The following is a 25,483-nucleotide window of genomic DNA, read 5'->3' on the forward strand; positions in this document are numbered from 1 at the left end:
TGATAAGAAGGCTATGGAACTCTTGGTGGGCTCCTCTGGATTTTAGGGTTATTTTGGTTTCAGCAGGGGGTTTCATTTGAACAAGAGCTCCCCAGGAATCATATCACCAGGAATGGCGGAAGAGAAGTATCCGTGCTGCTTGCACTCCTCCTGCCCGCCCCATGAAACACAAGTTTCTGCCATTCATTCCTTAGCAATCTGAAGTAGGAACTGGTTTACAGACACCAGGGCCTGAAAGAGCTGTATCCTATGACATTTTCAGCCACTGAGCACCAGTGAAACAGATTACAGGAAATGGCCCAGCCAATGAATGGAGAAAAGTAAAGCCCAGATCCTCCTAGATCACCCACCTTCCATCATACAGAAACCTTTCAACTCCCACAGTCCTCTTTAGCTTTCAACTTCTTTAAACTGCTAATAAAGAATATAAACACCAAAGTTGAAAATTCCAAATGTAGTGTAATTAACAGACTTTCTGCACAAACTCTCTTTGCTAACAATTATTGCATATTTCACTGCAGAAAGGAAAAGACCTCAGGAAAGCTGAATGCTAATTTTAAAGCAATCAAAAATGCATAGATGTTTTAAATTACAAGAAATGGCTCTGTAACATCTTGACTATCTAAACAGAAACAGATGGTTTTCATGGCTTTACTGCTTAATTAAACATTTTATTATCTCCACAAAATTACATCTGATGGCATTCTTTCCGATTGGCTTTCTCAATTTAAATTACAAAGTAATTTTATGTATGCACCATTTTAAGCTGAAAATTAATAAAAGCTTACTCAATAGCCAAACTACCAATCTAGTTTTTCCTAATACCTGTGAAAAATACAATCAACGGTCCATATCTTTCTTATTTCTTCCTTGTGATAATAGCATTTTTTCATAATTCTACCAGATTCCTTTATTTTAAATAGTCCTAATTCTAAAGCAAATTTTTATTTTCCCCTCCCAATGCCTTTAAAAAAATTAAAAAAACCAACACAATGAAACAAAAAGTAAATTCCATTTTCTTGTTTACAAAGAACTTAAAACCACCTCCAAATATGACACAGGTATGGATGTTGCTACCCTAGTAAGATGCAACTAACAGTGAGTAGGAAAGATCTAAGAGAGGTAACGAGGACAGTTTTAAAGGAACTGCATGAAAATATCATAAGTGGAAAACAACAGGGAAGAGTTGTGCTGTCACAGAAGCAAATTCAGTTTATCTGGTTCCACAGAATCACAATCACCTCATTGGAATGAAAAGACAAACACAAAGGAAAAACTGTGCATAACAGTCAAAGTTTTAATTATATAAATCATTAATTCAAACATGATGCAATAAGTGAAAGAGAGGCTCTCAGCTATTATTTATAATTAATGGCATTATTTTTTAAAGCTGATGCAAAACTGATGTAGTAAAAGGTAAAAACTCCAAAATATTCAGGTGCTTTTTCAAGTGTGTGACTGCTAAAGACAGAATGAGGTTAGAATTAATTTCACTCTTCTAATTGATAATAGTTCAAAGTAGATTAATTATCATGAAGAGGTAACATTGATTGTATTCATAGATGGTCTCACTCAGCCACATTTCAGTACAATCCTTATACAAGATGATGAACAAACGTACAGAACAGAAGGATGAAGTTGGCCTGTGAGTCACATGAAGTTATGAGAGTTAAAGATTATTACAATCTCTGCCTAACAAAAGCTCTGTCACTAGGGCATTTTTAAACCCACAGCAGCTTTTCTGCTTCTTTCCAGGCATTTCTTCAGCACTAAACTCCATGAAATCTTGGAGGACTTTCATGGTCCCCTTATCCCAGTGTAAATCCACATTAAGCAGCAGCAGAGCAATCCAAAACATTAACAGGTACTCCTTAACTAAAGAGAAGCAACCATGTTATAGCTGAGTCCATCATATATTGCCCACACAGAGTAGAGAGTGAAGAAATAACCCAGTGTTTGTACAATGAGATGGCAAAACATAATTGGTTGAAAATGAAGTTACCAAAAAAAAGTGAGGCTTTTTTTTTGTCTAAATCGAAATATCATCTGAAGAACATAGAAGCAATACAACAGAAGCAGGTCATTTAGCTACTAAAGTGATCCAGAGCCTCAGAGTTTCATAAAAGAGTCTGCTCCCCAAATGTACTCATACTCAAATTCAGCATTCAAAACCACAAGGAGAAAAGCATAACGACTAAATCATGGAACTCACTGCCACTAGAAATTAAAGATAATCCTTTAGAGAATGTTTTTCAATGTGCTTTTCTTTTCCAGTAACATATAACCACTATAACTTCAAAAGGTTATTAAATTTTAATCATGACTGACTGCTCTTGTACTCCTCAAACTAAAAATAAGCTTTTACCCTTTGCCATGACACATCTAACATCGCTTTCTAGCTGCATACTGGTTGATAGCAATAACTGATTTTGCTTACCTAGCAGTTGCTTGTAATCCTCAAGTGACACTCGAGCTAAAAAAAAGTAAGAAACACATGATAATTACTTAAACAGACTAACTTAGCTTTGCTTATTTTTTTTTAAATGTTTAACCAATAGTTCTTTAGTAACATCCCCTAGAGACTGTATGCATCATCCTGTGCTAAGTGAGCTTTTAACATCCCCACCCATCTGAGAGATTCTATGACAGTGAATACCATACAAATTCACAGAGTACATTTAGATGTGTAACTCTATCACTTAAATTCTGATAATTGAAGATTAAAAACAGAGGAGTCCTACAGTTCAACGTTTGTGACTAATCATTTAGGGAAGAAACATACATACTTCAGGGTTTTTATGCGTATGTTCTGTTTTCTCTAAGTTTGTAATAACAAGAAAATTAAAAACTAATTCCTCAGGTACGCTGTACTGTAGCTTTATAGTACTGTGTTTGACGGACAAGCTGCTTTTTTTTACCCCAGCTTTCCACAACGGAAAAGCTTGGTTAGGTAAGTAAGAACAGTAAGCAAAAAAAAAAACAGGGCGAACCGACGCAGCTGCAACAACGGTGCGGGAGGAGCGGCAGCGCCTGGGCGCAAAACGCGCGTAGAGGAGGGAGGTGTTTCGAGTTCGACTTCAGCGTTCGTTGTTCTACTGCTATTCATTGCAAAGAAATGACTTCGCTTCGCCCTAACCCAGCACCGACCATCCCCAGCCGTCGGGGCGGAGCTGAGCCCCACCCGAGGCGGCCGCGGCGCCACGTCAGTCCCGGCGCCGCCCCGCCCGCCTCCGGCCCGCAGCCGGATCCCCGCGCCCTTCCGCCCGGCGCCGGCTGGAGGTGTCGCCGTCCCATGCTGCCTCGCGCCCGGCCCGCTCCCTCCTTCGCCTCCCTGCGCTCCGAGCGGCCGAGCTCCTGCCGCCGGTAAGAGCCGCGCCGCTCCCGGGCCTCTCGCAACCCCATCCCGGCCGCGCTCCGCTGCCCCGTTACCTGCGGCCTCGCTGGGCAGAAGGGCGGCCCTCCCTCCCGCTGCGGCGGCGGCGCTGAGGATGAGGCGGCCCCGCAGGTGGGCGCGAGTGGAGCGCAGCCTTTGCGAGCGCGCGTTTAAATGCGGCGCGAGGGGCTGGTGCTGTGCTGCCCGCCCAGGGACAGCTGTGCCCGATTACCTCGGTGTGCGATGTGCGCAGGGAGCGGACGGTCTGTTGGTTGTATGGCAGACTCCGTGTTCAGGTGCAGGCTGCAGAGCTGGCAGTGCAGTGTGTATCCACGCGTGTGTGTTTACTGAAAAAGTTGAAAAACATACGCTTCCCCCCCCCTTCCCCCGTTTTTCGTAGGCCGTCATTCTTGTGAGACTCATGCCATGAAGTAGGACAGCCAGAGCTCTGAAGAGGGCCCCTCCGAAGTGCCGCTCTGTGCCCCAGCTCCATCGAATCACTGGAGGCTCTTCTCAGCACCTGCTCACGTCAGTACTCACAAATTTCCCCAAGGCCCCACAATGGAGTTCTTGTTGTCCAAAGGAGATTATCCTGCGTCTTTCAGAAGGTCTTTAGTAGTGGTTTTAGTGTGTGTAATGGTTCTTGTGTGCACTGATCAGGACTACTATAGTTTACTCGGAGTATCCAAAGAAGCCAGTAGCAGAGAAATAAGACAGGCATTCAAAAAGCTGGCACTGAAGTTACACCCTGATAAAAATCAGGTAAGTTATGTCCTTAACAGGTCAGCATTGTTGAATTAATGGATCTTAATTTTTGAACAGTGACTTATTTTATCTAAAATGTTTATCTGTTCTTGTGACGTAGCATCTGGTAATATGGTTTAGCTCAGATTTTCTGCAGAGAAGGTATATGCATAGAGGCAGACAAGTAATGTGTGGCTACATTATCATTTGAGTCATATTAAAGTGCTGTAGGAAAAAAAAAAACACAAGATCATTTAATTCTCTAGTTCTGGTTTTGTAAAGTACAAGAAAACCTATACTTGCACCATATTACCTTGTTGGTAAATTTATGAGTTTCTGTTTAGCTTAAGGGAGCTGACTGTTTTCCTGCTGGTAAGTCTCATCCAGATAGCATCCAACACCAGCCTTTCTTGAGGCAGCAGTCTCCCAAGTGTCAAGTAAGACAAAGCAGAAGTTGTAGGACCTCCTGGTGTAAGGGAGAAGATTAAAAAGGTGTTGTAGAATGACTAGAGAAAGATGACTGGGAATGGCTCAGTGCTGTTATATTTTCCAAAACAGAAAAAAAAAACCTTAAAAAAATTAATTGCTGTTCATTTGTTTGGTGTATCTATTCCTGAAATAATCAAAATTTCATAGGAATTATGAGAGTTTGGCTCTTTAAACATATGTGTAACTGCACAGAGTCTCAGAAGACACTGATGTGCCAGGTAGACCCAGAGATAGCAGAGATTTTCAAACTGAATGAGTATGCATTATGGGAAAGTAGAAAAGGTTAACAGTGAAATAGGAACTCTTCAGTCTCCTTGTTTAATTGCAAAACAAGATGCATTCCGTTTCTCTGACGCTACTTTGAGTTCTGGTGGAAAATACATTTCTGCAAATCCTCATATCAGAACTACTCAGCGAATCTACTGAGTTGGGAAATACAAAATAACTTCCTTTGGTTCCTGATGGCATGCTACCTGTTGGAAGAAGCCTCCTGCTGAATTTGCATGCATGCTTCTGCTTCTTTCCCCAGTGTACTGTGTATCTTTTCAAGAGAATAAAACTTTAACGGGATCAAACAAAAGTTGGGAAAGCTGAAAGAAGAGACATCAGTGGAGAATGTTACAACTCCTTAGAGGGTAGCTTTGTATTTCTGTTGATACCTTAGTGATGAAGATGAGGAAATAAGTAGAAGATGCATTGGGCTTTAGGAAAAGAAAACTTTATTGTAGATTTTGTAGAGACCCCTGTGTATTGTCAGCTTCCACTGCAAAGGGCAACTTTAGTAGGGATACTAAAACATTTCCAAAGGTTTTTTTTTTCCTCAGCATTGTATTACAATGAGGTTTATTATTTGCTTACTAATTATAGCTTTTTTTTAATAGAATGATCCAAATGCCCATGAAAATTTTTTGAAAATAAATAGAGCCTATGAAGTACTTAAAGATGAAGATCTACGGAAGAAGTATGATAAATATGGAGAGAAAGGTCTCGAAGATCAGCAGCAAGGAGGCCGTTATGAAAGCTGGCACTATTACCGCTATGATTTTGGTAAGTTATGATGTATGTTTTGATTTGTTTGAAATAGTCACAAGTAAGTTCAGTGTTCAGTTGTACAGTCTTTTCACACGCAGTCTTTTCACACATAAGTATACGATGTATCCTCTCCAGACTTCTACTTGTTCTATTCTCCTGTAGCTGTCATTTTCACTGTGCTGAACCAATTTTTTATTTACTGTGTTAATGGTTACCCACCAAATGCCAGCAGTGTTATATTCTACCTGACTAGGCTCCTGTTCCTGCTGCCTACTCTTTTCAAGTGGATTTTTTCATTTGAATTTCAGTGTTGATATTTCTTCTTTTCAAATTGTATTTTCTTTTTAAAATATTCAATGCAGGAATTATGTTCTCAAGGGGATTTTGAGAGGACATTTCTGCATTGTCAAGCACGTTTTATATGCAGACATACAATGAGGGATGAGTAAGGAGATGGTAGAAAGTGGAGAGAATAATATAATAACAACTGAAATTATCTTGAAACAAGTTATTTAATGCTTATCTCAACAGAGTTTATATAGCTGTAGGAAAAGGCAGAGATGAACCATTGCTTTTTTCTGCTATAGATCGATGTAATGTGTTCCCATTTCTTAAAAAAAAAGTTCATGCAAGTTGAAACTGAATAAATCAGAGACAGCCAGCACAGGAAAAATGAAAATTATTCTAAAATTTCTTCAGATAGACAGCTTTAAGTCATCTTATTTGTCTAAAGTTGCACTGCTTGATTGAGAAATGGTATCCTTGTATGCCTATTGACCAGTCATTTCTAGCTGTTTATCTATATACATACCAGTATAAATAAAGATATTTCTGTATATGTGTGGATGAGTGTGTGCAATATATTGCATGATATATGAATAGATAGTAATACAAAAAGTACCATGTCAACGGTGGAGTTTAATTTCTCTTGTCATTTATGTGTACATTACCCTTGTGTATCTCAGGCACAGTGGGCTCACAGCATTATGGGTACTGTGGCCACAACAGCATAATATAATGGTTTCAATAGTACTGCTGGTATCTCTTTACTGGCTTTCTGAACTACTTGAAGCAGTAGGCCAGTTGTAATGACATTCTAGGTAGGAGTGTTCAGCTTTTCGAAAAGCTGCTGTTCTTACTTTGTGCCCCTATTCCACTGCATCTACGTGTTCTGTTAGTTTTAAAAAGCTGAGATCACCAGAGGCTGAGAGAGGAAGTTAAAGCTTGCGGATATTAAGTGTAGGGCTGTCAACTGAGAGCTGAAGCTTCATGAATTGTAGTCTAACAACTAACTGATACAGTTTCTAATACACCTGCTGTATGTAACACCTTAGCTGCCACCTAAAAGCCCACTGCTGATAGGAAGCGGCAGTTCAACTTCTTTCTTTGTTCAGTGACTGATCTACTAAAACACCAAAAGAAATTTTTTATCCCCGTAGCGGCTCCAGCAGCATGAGGTATAGCAGTTCATGTGAGAGTAAACTGAGGTGACACGTTACTAAATAAATATAACTCAGTTGTACAAACTCTGTGCCAACTTATTGTTTCAACTTACGTGTACTGTTTCTGGTTTCCTGCCTTGTGAATTTCTTCTCATAAAAAAAAAAAAAAAGAAAAGTTTTTTAAAAAAAATATTCTTTTAACAGGTATTTATGATGATGATCCTGAAATTATAACATTGGATCGAGGAGAATTTGGTAAGTTTCAAATAAATGTCTTAGCTTGGCAGTCTGACAACCCCCATTCTGACGTGTATATCTTTAGACTTATAATATGTATCTTCAGTTTATTTTTTTAACTGTCAAAAAATCATCTTTGTACGGGGGAAAACAAAACAAAACAAAACCCCTTAACAACCCCTGCCAAATGTAGTTAACAAATAGATCGGTATCTATAAGCAGTTTAATTTATTTTGTGAGATCTGTAAGAGGAAATTACTTAATTTTTGTGCTTGTGAGGGTATTTTAAAATTGAAAAACTTGATAAAACTCACTATAAAAATGATGTTCAAAGATGTAGACTGAATGAAAGGCATGTAATTCATGTGTGTGTACTTTGATGGTGGTGTTTTATTAGTGAGAGTATTCATTACCTTTCATATTATTTTTCTAGTCACTATCAGCTGACCTTTAAATTGCACTTTGAGCTATTAGACAGGATTTCTACCTAAAGACATTGTCCTTTGGAACCCTGAAAAGAAGCAAAGCGATCATAAGGAAATGGAAAGTTCGACTGTGTAAAATTGTTTTAACAATTGTGCTTTGTTGCTATGGTAACCATTCTCACAGTAGCAAACGTTTCGGCTAGGTTAATCTGTAAAGAGTACATTTATTCTTAATAGAATTCATGTTGAAATTCAGGGTGGTGATATCCTCCAAAGAACATTTTTTATTTGCTTGCCTATAGTAGTGACTGTACAAGTGAGATGGAATCTGTATCCAATCTGAGTTACTGTTACTGGCTTGTATCTGACATCAGAAAACACTTCATTCAGCTTTCAGGAAAACAGTATTCATACAATGTACATTTGAGGTATGCATACCTGTGGTGTAGTTATTACTTACATACTATTTTCTTCTCTCCATCTAGATGCTGCTGTTAACTCTGGAGAGCTGTGGTTTGTCAATTTTTATTCTCCTCGGTGTTCTCACTGCCATGACTTAGCACCTACGGTGTGTATAGCTAGCACAAAAGTTCAGTTCTTCAAGTTTGTCATTACTCAGTATAAAACTTAACAAGGTGGATTTTTGTGCTGAAGTGGAAAACAATTCCAAGATTGAGGAGAAAAAGAAAAAATATATATTTTTCATTATTTCTTTATAGGAAAATAGCCCTTTTTTCTTTTTTTTATTTCTTCTTTTTTTTTTCCTAGTGGAGGGAGTTTGCTAAAGAGATGGATGGAGTAATACGCATTGGAGCTGTTAACTGTGGAGATAACAGAATGCTATGTCGAATTAAGGGGATTAACAGTTATCCCAGTTTGTATGTTTTCAAAACTGGAATGGTAAGTGATAAAACTTCAGGCATTTTTTTGGAAGGATTGAAATTTGGAGGAGTATTCACAGAATCATAGAATTGAAGGGGTTGAAAGGGACCTCTAGAGATCATCTAGTCCTTAAGCTTTGCTAAATCACGTATCTCAATATAGCTTTCCATTTATCTAATTTCATTGTAAGAAATTACTTTTCCTTCACCATGGTTAAATTAATTTAGATAGCAAACCGCTGTACGCATTTTATACTGTGAGTTTTTTTGGTTGGTGTTTTTTTGGGAGGGGGGATCTTGTTGTTCTTGGTTTAATTTTGTTTTGAATCATTTCATACTCTTCAACAGTAAACTTCCCATTTTTTATTAAAAAAAAAAAATGACTTGCTGTGCACAGAAAACTTTTGGAAGGTACTCTCATCAGTGGTGAAGCAGCAAAGCAATGAGTCTGAACCCTCAGACATGTTCTGTTTGTATTTTAAAAGTCCCTTGCAATAGTAAAATAACAACTTATATCTATGACCACAAACCTAAAGAAACCTGGAAATTGCTTCCACAAGACTTCCTGCACACTAGGAGGAATTATGCATGTCATACTTTGTAACTGCCTGTTAAGGAGTGGTGCCAAGGATTGCGTGCAAATTGCACTTGCATTCTTGGGTATGTTTTAACACTGTTAAGGTTTGAGAGGTTGAGAGCAGAGTTTGCTTGCATCAGTCCATTTAGCACATACACAATTTTAATTTTTATTTAGAAAAAAATAAATGATCATTGGGAGCTAGCATTTCTAAGATGTAGTTATCCCTTGTGTTGCTTCACTTGAGAAGAAATTGTGTTACAAAATTTAAATAAAGGTTAAATTCCAAACATTTCAATATGAGAGGGAAAGAACACAGCTGAAGTCTTCACGAGAGGGGAGGGAAAAGTGGGTCTGACAGTTGCATAAGTACTGTTAACAAAAGCACTGCTATATGTATATATGTGTGTGTATATATAAACTATATATAAAGTAGGCAAATTAAGTTTATAAAATATATTGTATTTATTGTTCTTTGTCTTATATAGCAACCTGTGAAATACTATGGAGACAGGTCAAAAGAGAGCTTAAAGAACTTTGCCATGCAGTACGTTACAAGCACAGTCACTGAGTTGTGGGCAGGTAATATTAATGTATTTTGCTTGGGGTGCTGCTCTTGAAATTGCTTTTACACTATAAAAGATGACAGAAGCTAGGTGTAAAGCAAAATCTTTGCTGTTACTGTTGAGATTAAAAGTAGTGTTTACTGTACTTAATATAAAAGCTTCTTGTTTCAGTTAATAGTGAAACCAGTCATAAACTGATGCAAATTTTTTCGTTCTTAGGAAACTTTGTAAATGCCATTGAGACATCATTTGCTTCTGGCCTCGGTTGGTTGATCACCTTCTGTGCTGAACGTGGGGGTAGGTGCATTACATTTGTCAAAAAGGCAAACAGGAAAAAGTGCTTTTGTTGACAGTGGCACAATCCCTTCTGCTTCTAATAAAGAGTAAATTTGTTCAACATTTTAGACAACTGCAGCATTGGGACTGTGGGTCATTTAAACTCCTTTCTACAGGCAGTTTCACAAAAGGAATGTGAATAGAAAGATTATGTTATTTCACTTCTGTAATGTCATCTGAGTCATTAAAACTGCACTCAAGCACCACCCCTCAGGAAGGGAACAGGCAGCAATGATCTCTGGCTTGAGTTTCCAGCTCAAGCTCAAATGACAGATACTGCATACAGGTTTGTCATTGTACCTGATTGGAAGAAAGGATGCATCCTCCACCTTAAACTACCAATACCTAAAAATTGGCTGAATGTCATGGGCTCTCTTGGGATCTGTATTAGATACAGCAGGAGAAAGCTGCCTGGATTTGCTGTGTGAGCTACGGAAATTTGCTACACCTTTGACAAATACAAATTTCTTAGTCTTAGGAAGAGAACTTTGTTCTGAAAAATAATCAGAGTTGCAGTGTGATTTACATTTGTAAATAATTTGATTTTAAGTTGTAATCCTTTTGTCATTAAGTTTTCAGCTTTGGTCCAGTTACAGTGAGGTTGAAAGTTCATCTTACTAAAGGAAAATTAAACTACTCAAACAAAGTCTAGATGGATAATTTCAGCATATAATATATTACAGTGAGTTGTTATCATTTTAATCATAGGTATTTTATATTTTCATTTATATCTATAGACTGTTGGAATGAGATTTGTTTTTCATTACTTTTATTAAAATTTCTTACATCATTATTTAAGTGTCTTATTAAAATTTGTATTTACTACACTATAACTTTTAAAATAGAGATTTCTTTGATGAAACAAGAGAATGTTATTCATGGTACTTTCAACTTACAGTACACAACCAGCAGTTGTCAATTACCAGACATTACAACTTGGTAACTAAAATACTTCATGACTAGCCAGGAAGCATGTTTTTTGAAGGAGTTACTTTTGTAGGGAGGAAAGGGTAACTAAACAAGAGTAGTTATAGTGAGTTAATAATCTGAAGTCTTATGTTTGCAAATAAATGGCTTTATTTTGCAGATTGCTTGAGTTACCAAACACGTCTTAAGCTTGCTGGGATGCTGGTAAGCAGTGTTTCATTTTGAAAGCATTACTTGCTGTTTAAAAACAGAATTGAAAGCCTGAAGTTATGGCCAAAACTGTATTCAAGTGTCGATTTTCAAAACAGTTAAATATTTTGACCTAGTAACTGTTGGAATTATTTTCACATTTTATATGGCTCTTTAAAAACTGAAGTTAATATTAAGTGATCTAACAACGTGATCTTCCATTTTCTAAATGTTGTATGTAACTAATTTTGTTGGGATTTTTCAGTAGTATTTCTGAACCTGAAATTTAAAGATACTGTTCTTGGGGGTTTTTTTGTGATGTCTTCTTGGGTTTTTTCTTCTCTTTTTTTCAATTTCAGGAAGGTCTTGCTAATGTAGGCTGGATGGACTGTGGCACTCAGGGTGAGCTTTGTGATAATTTAGATATCTCATCTAGTACTACAGCATACTTTCCACCTGGAGCCACCATAAACAACAAAGAGAAAGGAGGTGTTTTGGTATGAGTTGTTTCTAAAAGAATTCTGTATTTAGATAAAATAAGTCAATGGCAATGACAAAGGAATGCATAAATGATGTCCGGATTGCTTATATACAACTGATAGAGTGAGGGGGTTTGTTGTTTTTCTGTTTCTTTGTTTAATTTTTGTCTTCTAAGCTTGTGCATCCTATGAGTTTGCATTCCACTAGGTTTCTAAGGCTAGGTTTCTAATCTCTGGAGTAGTCTGCAGCTTGCTGGTAGGCAGGGGGAGTGAAGGAAAGCACAGTGCAGCTAGCACCACTCTGTAGCCCTGCTGAGCCACCTCTTCCAGAGCATCACAGAGCAGCTGTGGGAGTCCAGGGGGTGGGATGTGCTTTGTGACAGGCCCAAGATCCAGTCCCTGAGCTGCTCTCCAGCTGTCCTGGGCAAGGTTAGGAGGTTTCCCATGTGCCTTTAGTTTTTTTTCCAGGAAGAATATGCCCCAAGTATCATTATTTTGAGAAATGCTTTTCTGAACAGAGTGCTGACACGTGATGAAAGTACTCCTACACTGTCTGTCAGTAGGGATTATGCTGTTCAGCTCTATTTTAATATTGCAACCTCCTCCTACATTTGTATGGTAGTGTTAACTCCAGTAAACGATGGGAGACATTCCTCAATTTATAGCTGCTATTGTTGTCTGTATCCTTAAAAGGAGGAAATTAAATTCACAACCTACCCGTTTTCAACCTTGTAACTTACACCTGAGTTACTGATTCATATAAATTCCTAAATGTTAGGAAATAGTAAAACTTAGAAATATATGCCGTGTGCTGAGGGAAGGCAGTAAAACTAAATTTGAAATCTTTTAAACTTGATTGTAAAATTTAGTTTGAATTTGAGGACTTCTAGCACCCATTTTGACAAAATAATTAGGTTGATGTTAGTAGTTCTTTATAGTCAGCAGTTTACTTTCTTTCTCAGTTCCTTAATTCCTTGGATGCCAGAGAAATTTATCAGGAAGTCATGAAGCATCTGCCTGACTTTGAAATCATCCCTGCAACATCATTAGAGGTAAATTTAAAATATGTGTAAGCAATGTTATCACCTGTTACTTTAAAATTTTTCAAATGCAGTTGGTATGACAATCTAGCGTTTCTGTAGACAAAAATGGTATCTTTTTTCCCTCTCTAGCCAAATTATTTAATGTTTTTTGACAACAATTTACTTCTGTAATTTAGCTCAACAGAAGTAGTGGGGTGCGTGTGGATATTTTTATTTTTTAAATACGTAGATATTAAGAAAGTAGAAAACCATAGAATTTGCCATTGGAACTCAAAAACAGTAACTTTCTGGTTAAAATATAGTTTAAAATCAACTACAATTCTCTTGTGCAGGAGGGAGGGGAAGACAGCCAGGCTATTTACAAACTTGTAGTAGTTGCAGATTGATCCACAATAGAAAATGTAGTGGAAACAAAAGTATGGAGAGTTGCATGCAGCTAGCATATTTTTTTGATTCCTTTGCCTTTTTTCAGTTACAATGTATTGGAAGGAAGTTTAGTGGAGGACTACATGAAAGAATTTGAGTGGGGGAGGAGGTCACATTTTACTTCTAAAACATAAAGTATTTATAAACTGGTATAAATTAGGACTAATGGTATTTTTCCCCCATTTAAAGGATCGTCTAGCTCACCACAGATGGCTGCTTTTCTTCCAGTTTGGGGAAAATGACAAATCAAGTGTACAGGAATTTAAGAAACTTAAATTTTTACTTAAAGATGAACATATTCAGGTAAGACTGCTCACTTACCTAGTACTGGCCCCCATTTGTATTCAGTGAACAAGTTCGTTGTTGTGATCTGTTACTGCCACCTCTGGTACCAAGGAGAGATGCTATTAGTATGGCAGATGAGTAGCAACGTTTGTAAATTAAAGCAAGTGGTGAAGATTTCCATCATATCTAAATAATTTAAAAGTAGTTAGGAAAGATTCTATTTTAAATCTTTTCTTTCAAAGCAGATATTGCTGCAGATCTCATTCAGTTAACAAGCAGAAGTTAAAGCTTCAACATCAAGTGGATGTATGCAAAAATATTATTCAAAAACCTCTATTATTACAGTGAAAGTCATCTTAACAAAGAGAAACCAAATTCAATCTTTGTACTAAAGATTATGGATTGTATTACTCTAAAAGGTATGGATATCAGAAAATCACTGTATTGACTGGAAGAATTCTAGTGCCATTTATTCCAGGTGTGTTTTTGCTTCCTTGGAGAAAGTAAGAGATTCTTTTAGGTGTCATTCTATTTTGACCTTTACATTTGAAATTAGGAGAACAATCCAATGTAGCTGTTATACTTTTGCTCAAGCATTATAGATATAAGGTTGTCTTAAGAGCTGTTATTTTTAAAAAGGCTTACTACTTGTCCATGTTTTTACCTTTTTTATTATGAATTTGTCTTAACTTCTACTGCCTTCCAGATTATGTTACTCTGTATAAATTTGGACTCCTTAATTAAAATGGCACTCTGTTAAACAGGTTGGCAAGTTCGACTGTCTTTCCTCTCCAACCATCTGCAACAAACTGTATGTGTATCAGCCGTGTCTAGCAGTGTTCAAAGGAAAAGGAATTGACGATTATGAGATTCATCATGGTAAGGGAAACTTTGGCAAAACTAAATCATTACATAATCACTTGAAGATGATGCCATATTTGGCAATCTTCTTTATTAAAGGAACGGTTCTGTAGTCTTAATATTTGCTATTTTTCTCTGACCTTATTGTAACCTTACACAGACTTCTTTATTTTGATCCCACCTCTCCCAGAAGGAGGCATCAGATACTATGAGATATACTTTGCTTTTACTATCTTATCTATGTCAGACTCACTTATATGCTTACATAGAAATGAAATCTCTGAAGCTGATCCAGACAGCTTTGATTTTGGCTGATAGCCAAAGAGTGCAGCAAGGCACACGCTTCCTTGAGACTTAGCCTGCCAGCTGTATGGGCGCTGTCCACTTGAGAAACTTGGATTTGATATTTGCACTTAAGTCTGTATTTAGACTTTTCCACTGAGGTGCACTTACTTTGGTTCCATGAAAGATTGTAACTGTGTTACTGTGTACCTCTGAAAGGATTAAAAACACGATGGTACAAAAAGAAGAGATTGAAAGAAAACTGTATCTAGCAACAACTGGTGCAGTTTCATTCAGAATGCAGCAAAAGGCAATTATGCGTGATGAGATTCTGATTTTTCAGCCTCTCAGCCATTAGAAATAGCTTGCAAGAAATCAGTCAAAACCTAAGCACTGTAATGTTAAAGAAGAAAGGAGAAAATTGTTTGACCTGGAAAAGACAAGTCACATCTAATTGGGAAAGATGGTCCCATGCATCTGATGTGTGCTCTCAGGGAAAAACCTTATATACTCTGCTATTTCTAAATCTTTTCATAATGGCTTAAATTATAAATAGTATCAGTGAAATATATTGGACTACAATAAACATTTTTTCTGAATTGTTTTACTATTTACAAGGCTGATGGCACATATAACTATCTCCGTCCAGTATTTCTAACAACGTAATAACCAAAAAGACCTTTCATAGGGAAAAGTAATTTCCTTTCTACATCATTCTTTAAAGGAAAGAAGATCTTGTATGACATTGTTGCATTTGCCAAAGAAAGTGTCAATTCTCATGTTATCACACTGGGACCTCAGAATTTTCCTGGTAAAGAAAAAGAACCCTGGCTTGTGGATTTCTTTGCACCGGTAAATATTTAATATCTACATTACCCTTTTTAAAAAATGTTATGTAATTTATGTAACAAAATGTTATCAGTATCTTGAAGGTGTCCTTCAGCATTATGAGACAGTACTGTAATTTCTCATTCCTTGGCAGCACCGTTCCCCTAGATTGTGTGAGTTGTTATTTTTAGTGGAGCTTGTTGCCAGGGCAGCACATTATTCTTTCCACAGCTTACATTCTCCTGAGAGCCAGCTGCAGGGCAGATCAATTGTTTTTGTTTGCATTTTGTTTTCCAGTGGTGTCCTCCTTGTCGAGCTTTGTTACCAGAGCTAAGAAAAGCATCAAAACATCTTTATGGTCAGCTTAAGTTTGGAACACTAGACTGCACAGTCCATGAAGGGCTTTGCAACATGGTAAGCTGCAGGAATTTATATTTGATTGGATTTTTTTTCTTTTTATGTATATGTAACAATAGACTGTTTTATGTATTCTTAAAATCTCACCCATTTCTCCATGTATGAATTTGCTTAGTTTGGCTTCAGTTAATTTATCTGGGTGAAAAATGGAATTACTCTTCCTGAATTCTAGCATGTGCTACATTTTAGGAGGCAGACTACCTGCATCAGGACATCTTAGTGTTTATAAGAGCCTCTTCTGTTAGCAGCTTTCTATCTATATTAAATATGTGGACAGCTAAAAACACTTGAGAACTGGACAAAAAAAGGAAAAACTTTCAAGTTGTGTTTAAATGTACTTACACAGTGAAGAATTCTGATTTTGGAAGCATCTGCATTCAGTGTTAGACAATAAGAGTTCCTCATGGTAGAAGTGTTTCCAGCTGAGGCCTTCAAGTTAAGGATCAGAAGGCCTGTGATCATGGCATGTGAGGCCACGATCAGAAGGCCCCAAAAGAACTACTGGCTGGCTTTAAAATTCAGGACAAGCTGCGCCATCTGAACAGTTGGCATTTTTTTTTATACGGATATGTAATAGTTTCAAACTCACTCCACTTATAAATTTAAGCAGTTGTATAGCACAGAAAGGATAGATGAGCAGCTAGGAGATATTAATACTAATGGCAGTCAAAGGAAAGCACAGGACACGTATTAATTCCTTGCAACTTCTTATTATGTTTTCTTAGCATAATATTCGAGCTTATCCAACAACAGTTGTGTTCAATCAGTCTGATGTTCATGAATACGAAGGCCACCACTCTGCTGAGCAGATCTTGGAGTTTATAGAGGTACGTAAACTATAATCCTGGTTGCGATCATGCTATGTTTGCAGCTTATCCACAAACATTTTGTTGGAGGACTAAGATTTATTTTGGTATTAATTAGACTAGTAAGACAGGGAATGAAAAAAAAAAAAAACCTTGGGAAAGAAGAGATACAGGTAGTGTCAGTCTGGGACTTGAAACTTAATAGATTTATTTCCCTACTCTGTCAAGCTATTTCTTTCAAATCAGTAGCAACCTGCAGAACAGCAGTAATGATTTCTGCCTCATAAAATGGATAGTCTTGAGTAAAAGAGGAAGATTCTCAGAACTTAATACAGTCTGTGTATGATGACAGGAGGTACAGGATAACTTCTTATTGCAAAGTACCTATCCATAAACTGCCTCTGCCATAGGATCTTAGGAATCCATCAGTGATCTCCCTAACACCGGAGACATTCGTTGAATTAGTTGAGAGAAGAAAACGAGAAGAAATCTGGATGGTTGATTTCTATGCTCCGTGGTGTGGACCTTGTCAGGCGTTAATGCCAGAATGGAAAAAAATGGCCAGGGTAAGAAACATTCAGATGTCATTCTGCTTCTACGTTCCATCCTCTGGAGTTAATCACTACTGTCTTAAATTTGTCAGCTAAAAAAGTCTGGTGATTAAAATTATGAACAAAACAGGAATTAATATCTAGCAGTTTTACACTGCTCCAGATGTTATTTTTGTTGTTTTTCAGTACATTAACTCTGTAATCTAGTGCTTTCTGTTCATATAGTGTTTTCAAAGTACTGAGGAACTTAAAGCAACTTTATTTGATGCTTAACACCTGGCAGAGAGAGCAGCTCTGCATTTGTTTAAAATAAAATCTGAAAATGTAAAGATTTATCTATAAATTGGATAAGAATTAGTTGAAATAATTTACCACTTTATTCATGCTTACTCTCTGTGACCAGTAGTCATTTTTAAGATGGCACCTAGAGCTTGGTGAAAGCTCTGGTTTTGACTTAAGATTAGAGGAACTTAGTCTTACATATCTTAATTCTTGCAAGATGTATATACATTTTTTTCCCCAGTGATCTCGTTTCTTCACTGAAAGTAAATAAATGTTAAATTCAGTACTCTTTAAGGATGATGATCAGTTAACTCAATTTCACATCCTTCCAACTCACACTAATTGGGTATTGAAGGATGTTGTTCTTCTGCAAGGTCATTAGTGTTCTCTCATTTGCAAAGGTAGTACCACAATCACTGACAATGAGTTTTCCTGGACACATTTCAGGAATCTAAACTAGAAATTTCAGGCAAAACATGAGGGATTTGAAAGCTACTCTGTGACTTTCAGACATTAAAAACCAGCCTAGATTAAAAGTTCTATCCGGAATTCTATGTCCTGGTCTAATATCTGTAAAGTATTACAAGCTCTATAGAACACACTCAGTAACTACAGGTTTCCTTGCCTTTGCTAGATTTGTTTTGGGCCTTTGCTACAAATTCAGCATGTTTGAGACACTTGCAAGCTGTGAAACTGACAGCACAGCTACAGTGTACCGGCATCTGTCTTAACTGCTGGGCCTGAGATACAAAACATTGTAGCCATACTCGATAGCCACACTTGGTGTTCCTTTTAAGCCAAGATAGGCACCTTGTGAACCACATCCGTGCAACTTAAGCATTATGTGGCTGCTTGCAACACCAGTGAGCCACTTAGAGAAAAGAAGAAAGCCTTGGATCATCTTGGTTTATTTTGTTCTCCTCAGTTAATTCAAGTGATTAAGACATCAGTTCTGAAACTGTAGTATTATTGATTAGCATGTTTGATTGTTTCTTTTCTCTTACTAGATGTTAAATGGATTAATCAGTGTAGGCAGTGTGGACTGTCAGAAATTTTACTCTTTCTGTCACCAAGAAAATGTTCGGGGATATCCTGAAATAAGACTCTTTCCTCAAAAATCAAGCACAACTCATCAGTACTAGTAAGTACTTCAGTTTGGAAAGTGATCAGTCACACACGAAAATTGCATGTTTTGATGCAAGGAAAAAACTATTGAAACCATTAAAAACTATTAAAATAGGCTTCTATAATATTTTCATCCTAGTCATCATTGACTTCAAACATATTTTAATTTGCTGCTGCACTTCAGTAAGTTGAACTGAAGCTTGCAGGAACATGGCTTTTTATTTCTTCTTGTTTAGCAATTGCCCATTTTTTAAGGTCAGCAGCCTGTTCAAGTAGATGATGTAAATCACAATCTCAAAGTGGCATTAAGCTTAGTTATCTGCATCTTCAAAGAACTGTATGGTATAGATGGCTTCTGATTATCCTTAGCATCATTGCAAAAATTGTCTTTGTACATCACCTCATTCATTGTATCATTACTATGGAAACATTACTCACTAACACTAAAAATCATACGGGAAATAAAACGTAGCCAGAGAGCCTGTCTCCTCTGTGTCACAGCACGGGGCAAAGAGCTGATTTTAGGAGCTACGTGCCACAGGTCTGAAATAGCAGATGGATTACTTCATTTTTTACGAATGGGAAAGCTGATAAAATGCTGGCAGATAAACTGTAATGCTTCTTCACTATAATGCTTAATAGCAGGCGTCAGTAGTTTTCTCATTGGATTGTTTGTTTTTATTTGATTCTTCTGGACAAAGTTTCTCCTAAACGCAGGTTTTCATTTCATGTTTGGAAGAAAAAAAAAAAGGTGGTAGATATGACCAAATTCATAATGGTGAGTTAGGTTTTTTCTCAAAAAATATGGATGTGTTTTTACACAAAATTAACCTTTAAAAATGTCAGGATTTCACCGGATGCCTCTATGCTGAAAAATATTTTATGAAGCTCTAAATTAATAGATACTAATTTTTCTCTGTAATTTCAAACTAAACAGTACTTTGTCAGACCATATAATAAATCTTTGTTGAAGCTCCTAGTTTGCCTTTTCTACTGTTAAATTCATGGATACACATATAAATAATAATAGTTTCACTGTAATGAATGAATATTATTTAAAAATATATATTACAGTATTTCAATTTAATTCTTATGTTTCTTAGTGTCTACAGTTATATCTAGAGTTATTACTAAAGATCATTTAAACTATCAGATAGCAAAGCTCATGTGCTCCCCAACATGTTTCTTACTCTCTTCTTTGTTCTAGTTCTACTAGGCCTCAGTTCTCTATCTTTGAATAACAGGATCTTTATTTATTCAGAATTGAAAGGAAGGCAAAAATATATTCTGAAATGTATGCAGCTTTAAGGCTCATTAATTTAACATCCACTTACAGACTTTTTTTTCTAAACACAAAGCCAAAGTGTAACCAGCTTTTTGCTTTCCTCTTATAGTAGCTATAATGGGTGGCACAGAGATTCGTATTCACTGCGAGGATGGGCATTAGGGTAAGTTACCAAGTTGCTTAGGTTTTTTTTTCCCTAGAATTTTTTCCCTAGAATGTCCAAAATATATGTAAATCAAGAACTAGAAAACATTGATGTAATGCTTAATTTAAGATTTTAATGTTCCCACATCTTTTAAACCAAGCTTTTAAAAGCATGGAGATATACTGTTACTCTGTCCAGCCATTTTCGGAAAAACTGTTCTTTGAAGTGTTTCCTTTATACTGCAACATGGAAAGTAAGGCTTTCCAAACCACTCATCTTCTTGCACTTAAGTGGAACTTGAATATGTCTTTAAGGTTCCGAATGGATGATGATGATTGTTATTCTTCCTTTCTTCAGATATTTACCACAAGTGTCTGTAGACCTGACTCCTCAGAGTTTTACAGAGAAAGTTCTGAACGGGAAAGATCACTGGGTCATTGATTTTTATGCTCCCTGGTGTGGGCCTTGCCAAAATTTTGCTCCTGAATTTGAAATCCTTGCAAGGGTAGGTATTTAACTGTATTGGCAGATTGATTCTGAGTATTATAACCACTACTAGTAGAAAAAAGCACTCACCAACACACTATTTTAGGCAGCTATCGAAAAGTCACATGCTCCTTTTTAGCTGTAGGAGAGAAAGCCTTTAATTTCAATTTTTAAATAGCCAAGTGTTGATGTCTTGGTTCATTATTCATTGTAGATTTTTTTTTACTATCTTACAGGTAGGCAGTTATTGTCCTTATACAGAGAAAAACTTAGTACAGCATTTCACCCTCTGGCAGTGAGAAAAGGTTTCTTTCCATTTTTAAGTCAGATGTTCCCTGTTTTCATACTACTCTGCTGTAATTTCACATCAAAACCTCACTACATTAGAAGTCTGCCCTTTTAGGTCCCCATTGTGAGTGGGTGTTGGCCCCTATGCAAACACACATGCAGGCCATCCTTTAAACAAACTTCAGTCCATGAGCCCTTGATCATGGAGAACATATGGCAACTTCTGATACAAGGCTGTGGGACACTGGGAATGAAGCGAGTGACTATGAGTTACTAAAAAGATTTGAGCAACTTTTTTTGCTTACTTGTAGCTGCATCACTGGCTTATTCAAATTATCTGTTTATAGTCAGACATGGAAACTTGAAGCTTGTTTCTAATGAATGTATTTCTTCTTAGGCCGTTAAAGGAAAAGTAAAAGCTGGAAAAGTAGACTGTCAGGCATATGGTCAAACCTGCCAAAGTGCTGATATCAGAGCCTACCCTACTGTTAAGTTTTACCCCTACCAAGGAACAAAGGTAAAGCCTCTCCCTTTGTGTACACTGCTGGGCACGTACTGGTAGTAGATTTATTTCATTTCACATTAAACTTAGACTACTTCTATAACATATTGAAGCACTCAATTTAGATATTCAAGAAATAAAGTTGTAATTGATTTTAGTCGTACCCAAAATAAAGAAAATGATATTGTAATGATGTGCTTCTGAAAAAATAGTAAATTTTAAATTAATCAAAACAGCAATTAAAATAGAGACTTAATCAGAACTGGGGTTTAATTGAGCAGGAGACTCAAGTGACGAAACATTTTTATAAACCATGTCTCCCACTAGCTACTAAAGCAGACAGTCACTCTCAATGAAACGTGGACATTACCACTGTGGCTAAGGAGAAAGGCACTTTCACTGCAATCGTTAGAATTTCATTGTGATTTTTACTAATAAGCTAAAATACAACTAAATGTTTTCTATCAATTTTTTGTCTTAAACCTTTGCAAGCTGCTTCAGTTATAAAGACCTGAGTCTAATATTTATTAACAAATAGATATTAAATTTTACAAATCGAAGTGTTCAGATAGTTCTAGGAAACTGCCTTTATTCTTGAACAAGCAATTGACTACTATTACATTTCAAGAAAATTGCAGTCATCTTTAAATGTATTTATTAATCTTTAAGAGAAGTATTCAATGTGTACTAATAGTTAATCCAACTCAACTATATATTTTTTTTAAACTTCACCTCTACAGCAAAATGTTAGAAATCCTTATTCACACAATTCTATCCAATTCAGTAATTGTGAGAATTTGTGGGTTAAGAGTAATGGCTTTTCAGGTCTACAAATGGTGACCCACATCATAATCAACATTCAAGAAATCTATCAAAAGTTGCACTTTTTAATGTTGACAGCATTAAATACCTAGCTGAATGAACATGAGAAAATGGCAAACCACTCTTTCTGATTTCCTTAACCTTAATAACCAAGAGAAAGTGTGCACTGAATAAAAACCTAGCATCTACGAGTGGTTCTTACTGCAAAAATCAATCATAGAATCACCAAGGTTGGAAAAGACCTACAAGATCATCCATTCCATCCATCCTTTTATCACCTGTAGTTTTCACTAAACCTCAACACAACATCTGAACATTCCTTAAATACCTCCAAGAGCCAGTGACTTCACCACCTCCCTGGGCAGCCCATTCCAGTTCCTGTCCACTTCTTTGAAGAAGTATTTCCTAACATCCAGCTTGAAGCCATTCCCTCTAGTCCTGCCTCTAGTTACCAAGAGAGAAGAGGCCAACCCCCAGCTCACTACAACCTCCCTTCAGGTAGTTACAGAGAGCAAAATGACTACCATTGTTGAAATAGGGATAAAAACTTATCACTGAATCATAACATACCAGAGCCATTGTCTACCTCTCTCCTCTCCTCTGGAATTTTGTCTAAATGTAAGGAAATTTTATTTAGTGCAGTGCATGGGTAGTATATTGTAAGATTTTTCTTATTTCACTTTTAAAGAAAAGTGTTCTTGGCGAATATATAGACAGCAGAGACGCAAAAGGTATTGCTGACATCTTGAATGAAAAACTAGAAGCAATTCAAAATAAAGGAAAAAGAAAAAAATCTAGAAATAAGGTAAGAATTCTTATTCTGGTGCTTTTTGCAGGAGACCTTAGTTTAAAGAATAGGCTTTGTTAATATTTGCTCTTTGTATGTGAATCTTTAGATAGCACCAGGCAGATTTTTTTTCCTGTCTTGTTTTGGTTACAGTTTACCTATTCAGTTTTTCACGCCCACAGCATCAGCATTATTCTGATAACAGTTTTGTCAAGGCTTAGCAGAATTTATATGTGTCCACGGGACAGCTGCATTGAAGAAAGATCGAGCTGCACTGTTAACAGTAATCCTTAGGTTAGATTTAGTAGGCAGGCACCAAAATTCAGAGGCCAATGAGTTTAAGTCTGGGATTGACATTTTATCTCAGAAGGTACTTCTTAACAGTTTTGTATTATGCTGAAATCTCATTTGGACAAGTGTTTCTTAAATAGGTAAATTCTTCTTACTACTGTATCTCATTATTATTCTCTGGGATAGTAAGTTTTTATCTCTAGGAAATAAGAAACAGTAATACTAAACAGGATAGGGAAACTTAAAATTAAGTAATGCGAGTTAAAAAAAATAGTCTGGAAGATTTTTGCGCTTCTAACACAACTTAATTGTTTACTTTCTTGTCACTAGGATGAACTTTAACTGGTAATGGAGGTGGATAAAACTCAAGATACTCCAAAGCTGTGAATATAGAAGATGCACCATAAGGAAATATAAAGCCAGTTACATTCATGGCAGGATAAATGAAATGAAATCTAGTTTGAGTTCACGGGCACATGTGACTGTCTAAATGAATTCTGTTGAACTGTGAGGAGAGTAAAGCATTTCAGTTTGGAGGAGGCATTCACTGTTTCTGCAGCTGAACTGTTCATGTTCTTCTTCTGATGAACCAAATAACTTCTTCCTACTCAGCCAGGGGAGATGGCCAGAAATGTGGGCTGCATTGCTTTTGCCTACCCAGTCACTATTTTTCTGTCTCTTTCCAAACACTCTTGAATGTGGCACTCAGCCTGTGGCTGAAAATGCTCTCAGACCACTCTGCAATGCAGAAACACAATGAGGGACTGTCTACTTGAAAGACAGAATTACTGTGCTTTAAGTCTGTGTTATTGTCCAGCAAATTGACAAGAAAAAAATATCAGGAACAGGTAACAGGACAGGTTAATTGATACACAGCATAGCTGCCCTTCCATGGGTTGCGATACTGTGGCACCGGTGGTTCAAACGTAGCTTCAGAGAGCTCATTTGGCTTTGACGTTTGGGGGTTGGGTTATTTTGTGGTTTGTTTTTGTTTTTTTATAGTAAAAAAATAAAAATCAAGGACTTAACTGTGTTTCCAAACATCGACTTTCAGAATTTGAATTATGCTAGAGAAGCATCTGTTTAAGTTATTAGGTCATAATGTTACTGTTGTCTTTTTACATATGAATGTATTCTGAGGACATATTTAACTTTTTTTTTGTATTGCCACTTTTCCTTTCTCTGCAAAGATGTTTTGGGCTTTTTTTTTGTTTGTTTCAAATCTTTTGGCAAACAGGAAAAAAAGTGCCTTCTTTAATTTAACAGTGAAACACTGTACATTAGAATGTCTCCTCATACATCTTAGTGTAATTTCTGTTCTTTAGAGTACTATTTTTCATAGCTTCTGAACTGACAAAAAATACTGAAGACAATAGGAATTACACATGGAAATATTTTGTTTTTCCTCAATAAAATGCTGCTCAGAATGTCAGACTTGTCTCTCTGCTATGTATTTAGATTTGACTTTATAATATTCACAGGACAGCACCTAGTAAATTTGTAAATACATTCAGCCACAAGTAATTTATTTTAAACAGAAAGGAAGCGCACGAGATAAAGAAATTCAAATGCTCCTTATTCAGGGTTACCTATAGTCTTTGGGGATTCTGTAATATATTAGACAGAAAGAGAAGACTGCATTTGTTTTTTATTAAAGTTGGCCTTCCCACATTAAATCAAATCATCTAAATCAAAACCTTGTCACAGTCAAAAGAGGAAAAATGTGACTAATACAAACGAATCCTGATCATGGTTACATTCTCCTGCTCCTACTGTTAAAATTCTAAACAAAAAATAACTATTGGTTTGCACAGTTTCTCCTTTACTTCTAGTACTTCATTCCTAACAGCTCCCTTAAGTACTGGAAGGCCACACTAAGGTCTCCCTAGAGCCTTCTTATCACCAGACTGAACAAGCCCAGCTCTCTCAACATTCCTGCATAGGAGAGATGCTCCAGTCCTCTGAGCATCTTCGTGGCCCTCCTCTGGACCTGTTCCAACAGCTCCACATTCTTTGCGTGCTTGGGGCCCCAGATCCAGAGGTACTACTCCAGATGGGTCCAGACAGGAATGGAATAGAGGGGAACAATTCCCTCTCTTGCTCTCTGCTGATGCAGCCCAGAATACTGTGTGGCCTTTGAGGCTGCAAGCACAGACTGCTGCTCACATCCAGCTTTTCATCCACTAGGACCCTTAAAAGTCCTTCTCCTCAGGGTTGTTCTCAATGAGTTGTTCCTGTAGTCTGTACACATATCTGGGACTGCCCCAACCCAAA

At 36.9% G+C, this 25,483-nt stretch overlaps 1 protein-coding gene across 1 annotated transcript; it reads left to right on the forward strand.

Moving 5' to 3' along the window:
- The first annotated feature begins 3,278 nt into the window (after positions 1–3,278).
- On the forward strand, positions 3,279–24,117 carry DNAJC10 (DnaJ heat shock protein family (Hsp40) member C10). The gene is made up of 23 exons (XM_065751146.1): positions 3,279–3,363; positions 3,774–4,135; positions 5,488–5,653; positions 7,285–7,335; positions 8,228–8,310; positions 8,511–8,642; positions 9,689–9,782; positions 9,986–10,063; positions 11,190–11,233; positions 11,578–11,715; positions 12,660–12,749; positions 13,356–13,469; positions 14,216–14,330; positions 15,319–15,446; positions 15,720–15,836; positions 16,565–16,666; positions 17,056–17,211; positions 18,486–18,619; positions 19,998–20,051; positions 20,391–20,538; positions 21,205–21,324; positions 22,820–22,936; positions 23,540–24,117. Exons 2-23 carry the CDS (start codon positions 3,935–3,937, stop codon positions 23,549–23,551), a joined length of 2,394 nt encoding a protein of 797 aa, XP_065607218.1. The 5' UTR covers positions 3,279–3,363; positions 3,774–3,934; the 3' UTR covers positions 23,552–24,117.
- The last annotated feature ends 1,366 nt before the right edge of the window (positions 24,118–25,483 follow it).

Source organism: Cyrtonyx montezumae, unplaced genomic scaffold (assembly GCF_038088225.1).
Source record: "Cyrtonyx montezumae isolate F1298 unplaced genomic scaffold, pur_monq_1.0 scaffold_7, whole genome shotgun sequence".
Lineage (NCBI taxonomy): Eukaryota > Metazoa > Chordata > Aves > Galliformes > Odontophoridae > Cyrtonyx > Cyrtonyx montezumae.

Excerpts from the sequence above, each read along its gene's own strand:
- DNAJC10 (XM_065751146.1), top strand. The coding sequence starts at position 3,935 with ATGGAGTTCTTGTTGTCCAAAGGAGATTATCCTGCGTCTTTCAGAAGG. Across the intron at positions 5,654-7,284 it reads CTATTACCGCTATGATTTTG|GTATTTATGATGATGATCCT; the intron begins GTAAGTTATGAT and ends TTCTTTTAACAG. Across the intron at positions 9,783-9,985 it reads AGTCACTGAGTTGTGGGCAG|GAAACTTTGTAAATGCCATT; the intron begins GTAATATTAATG and ends TTTCGTTCTTAG.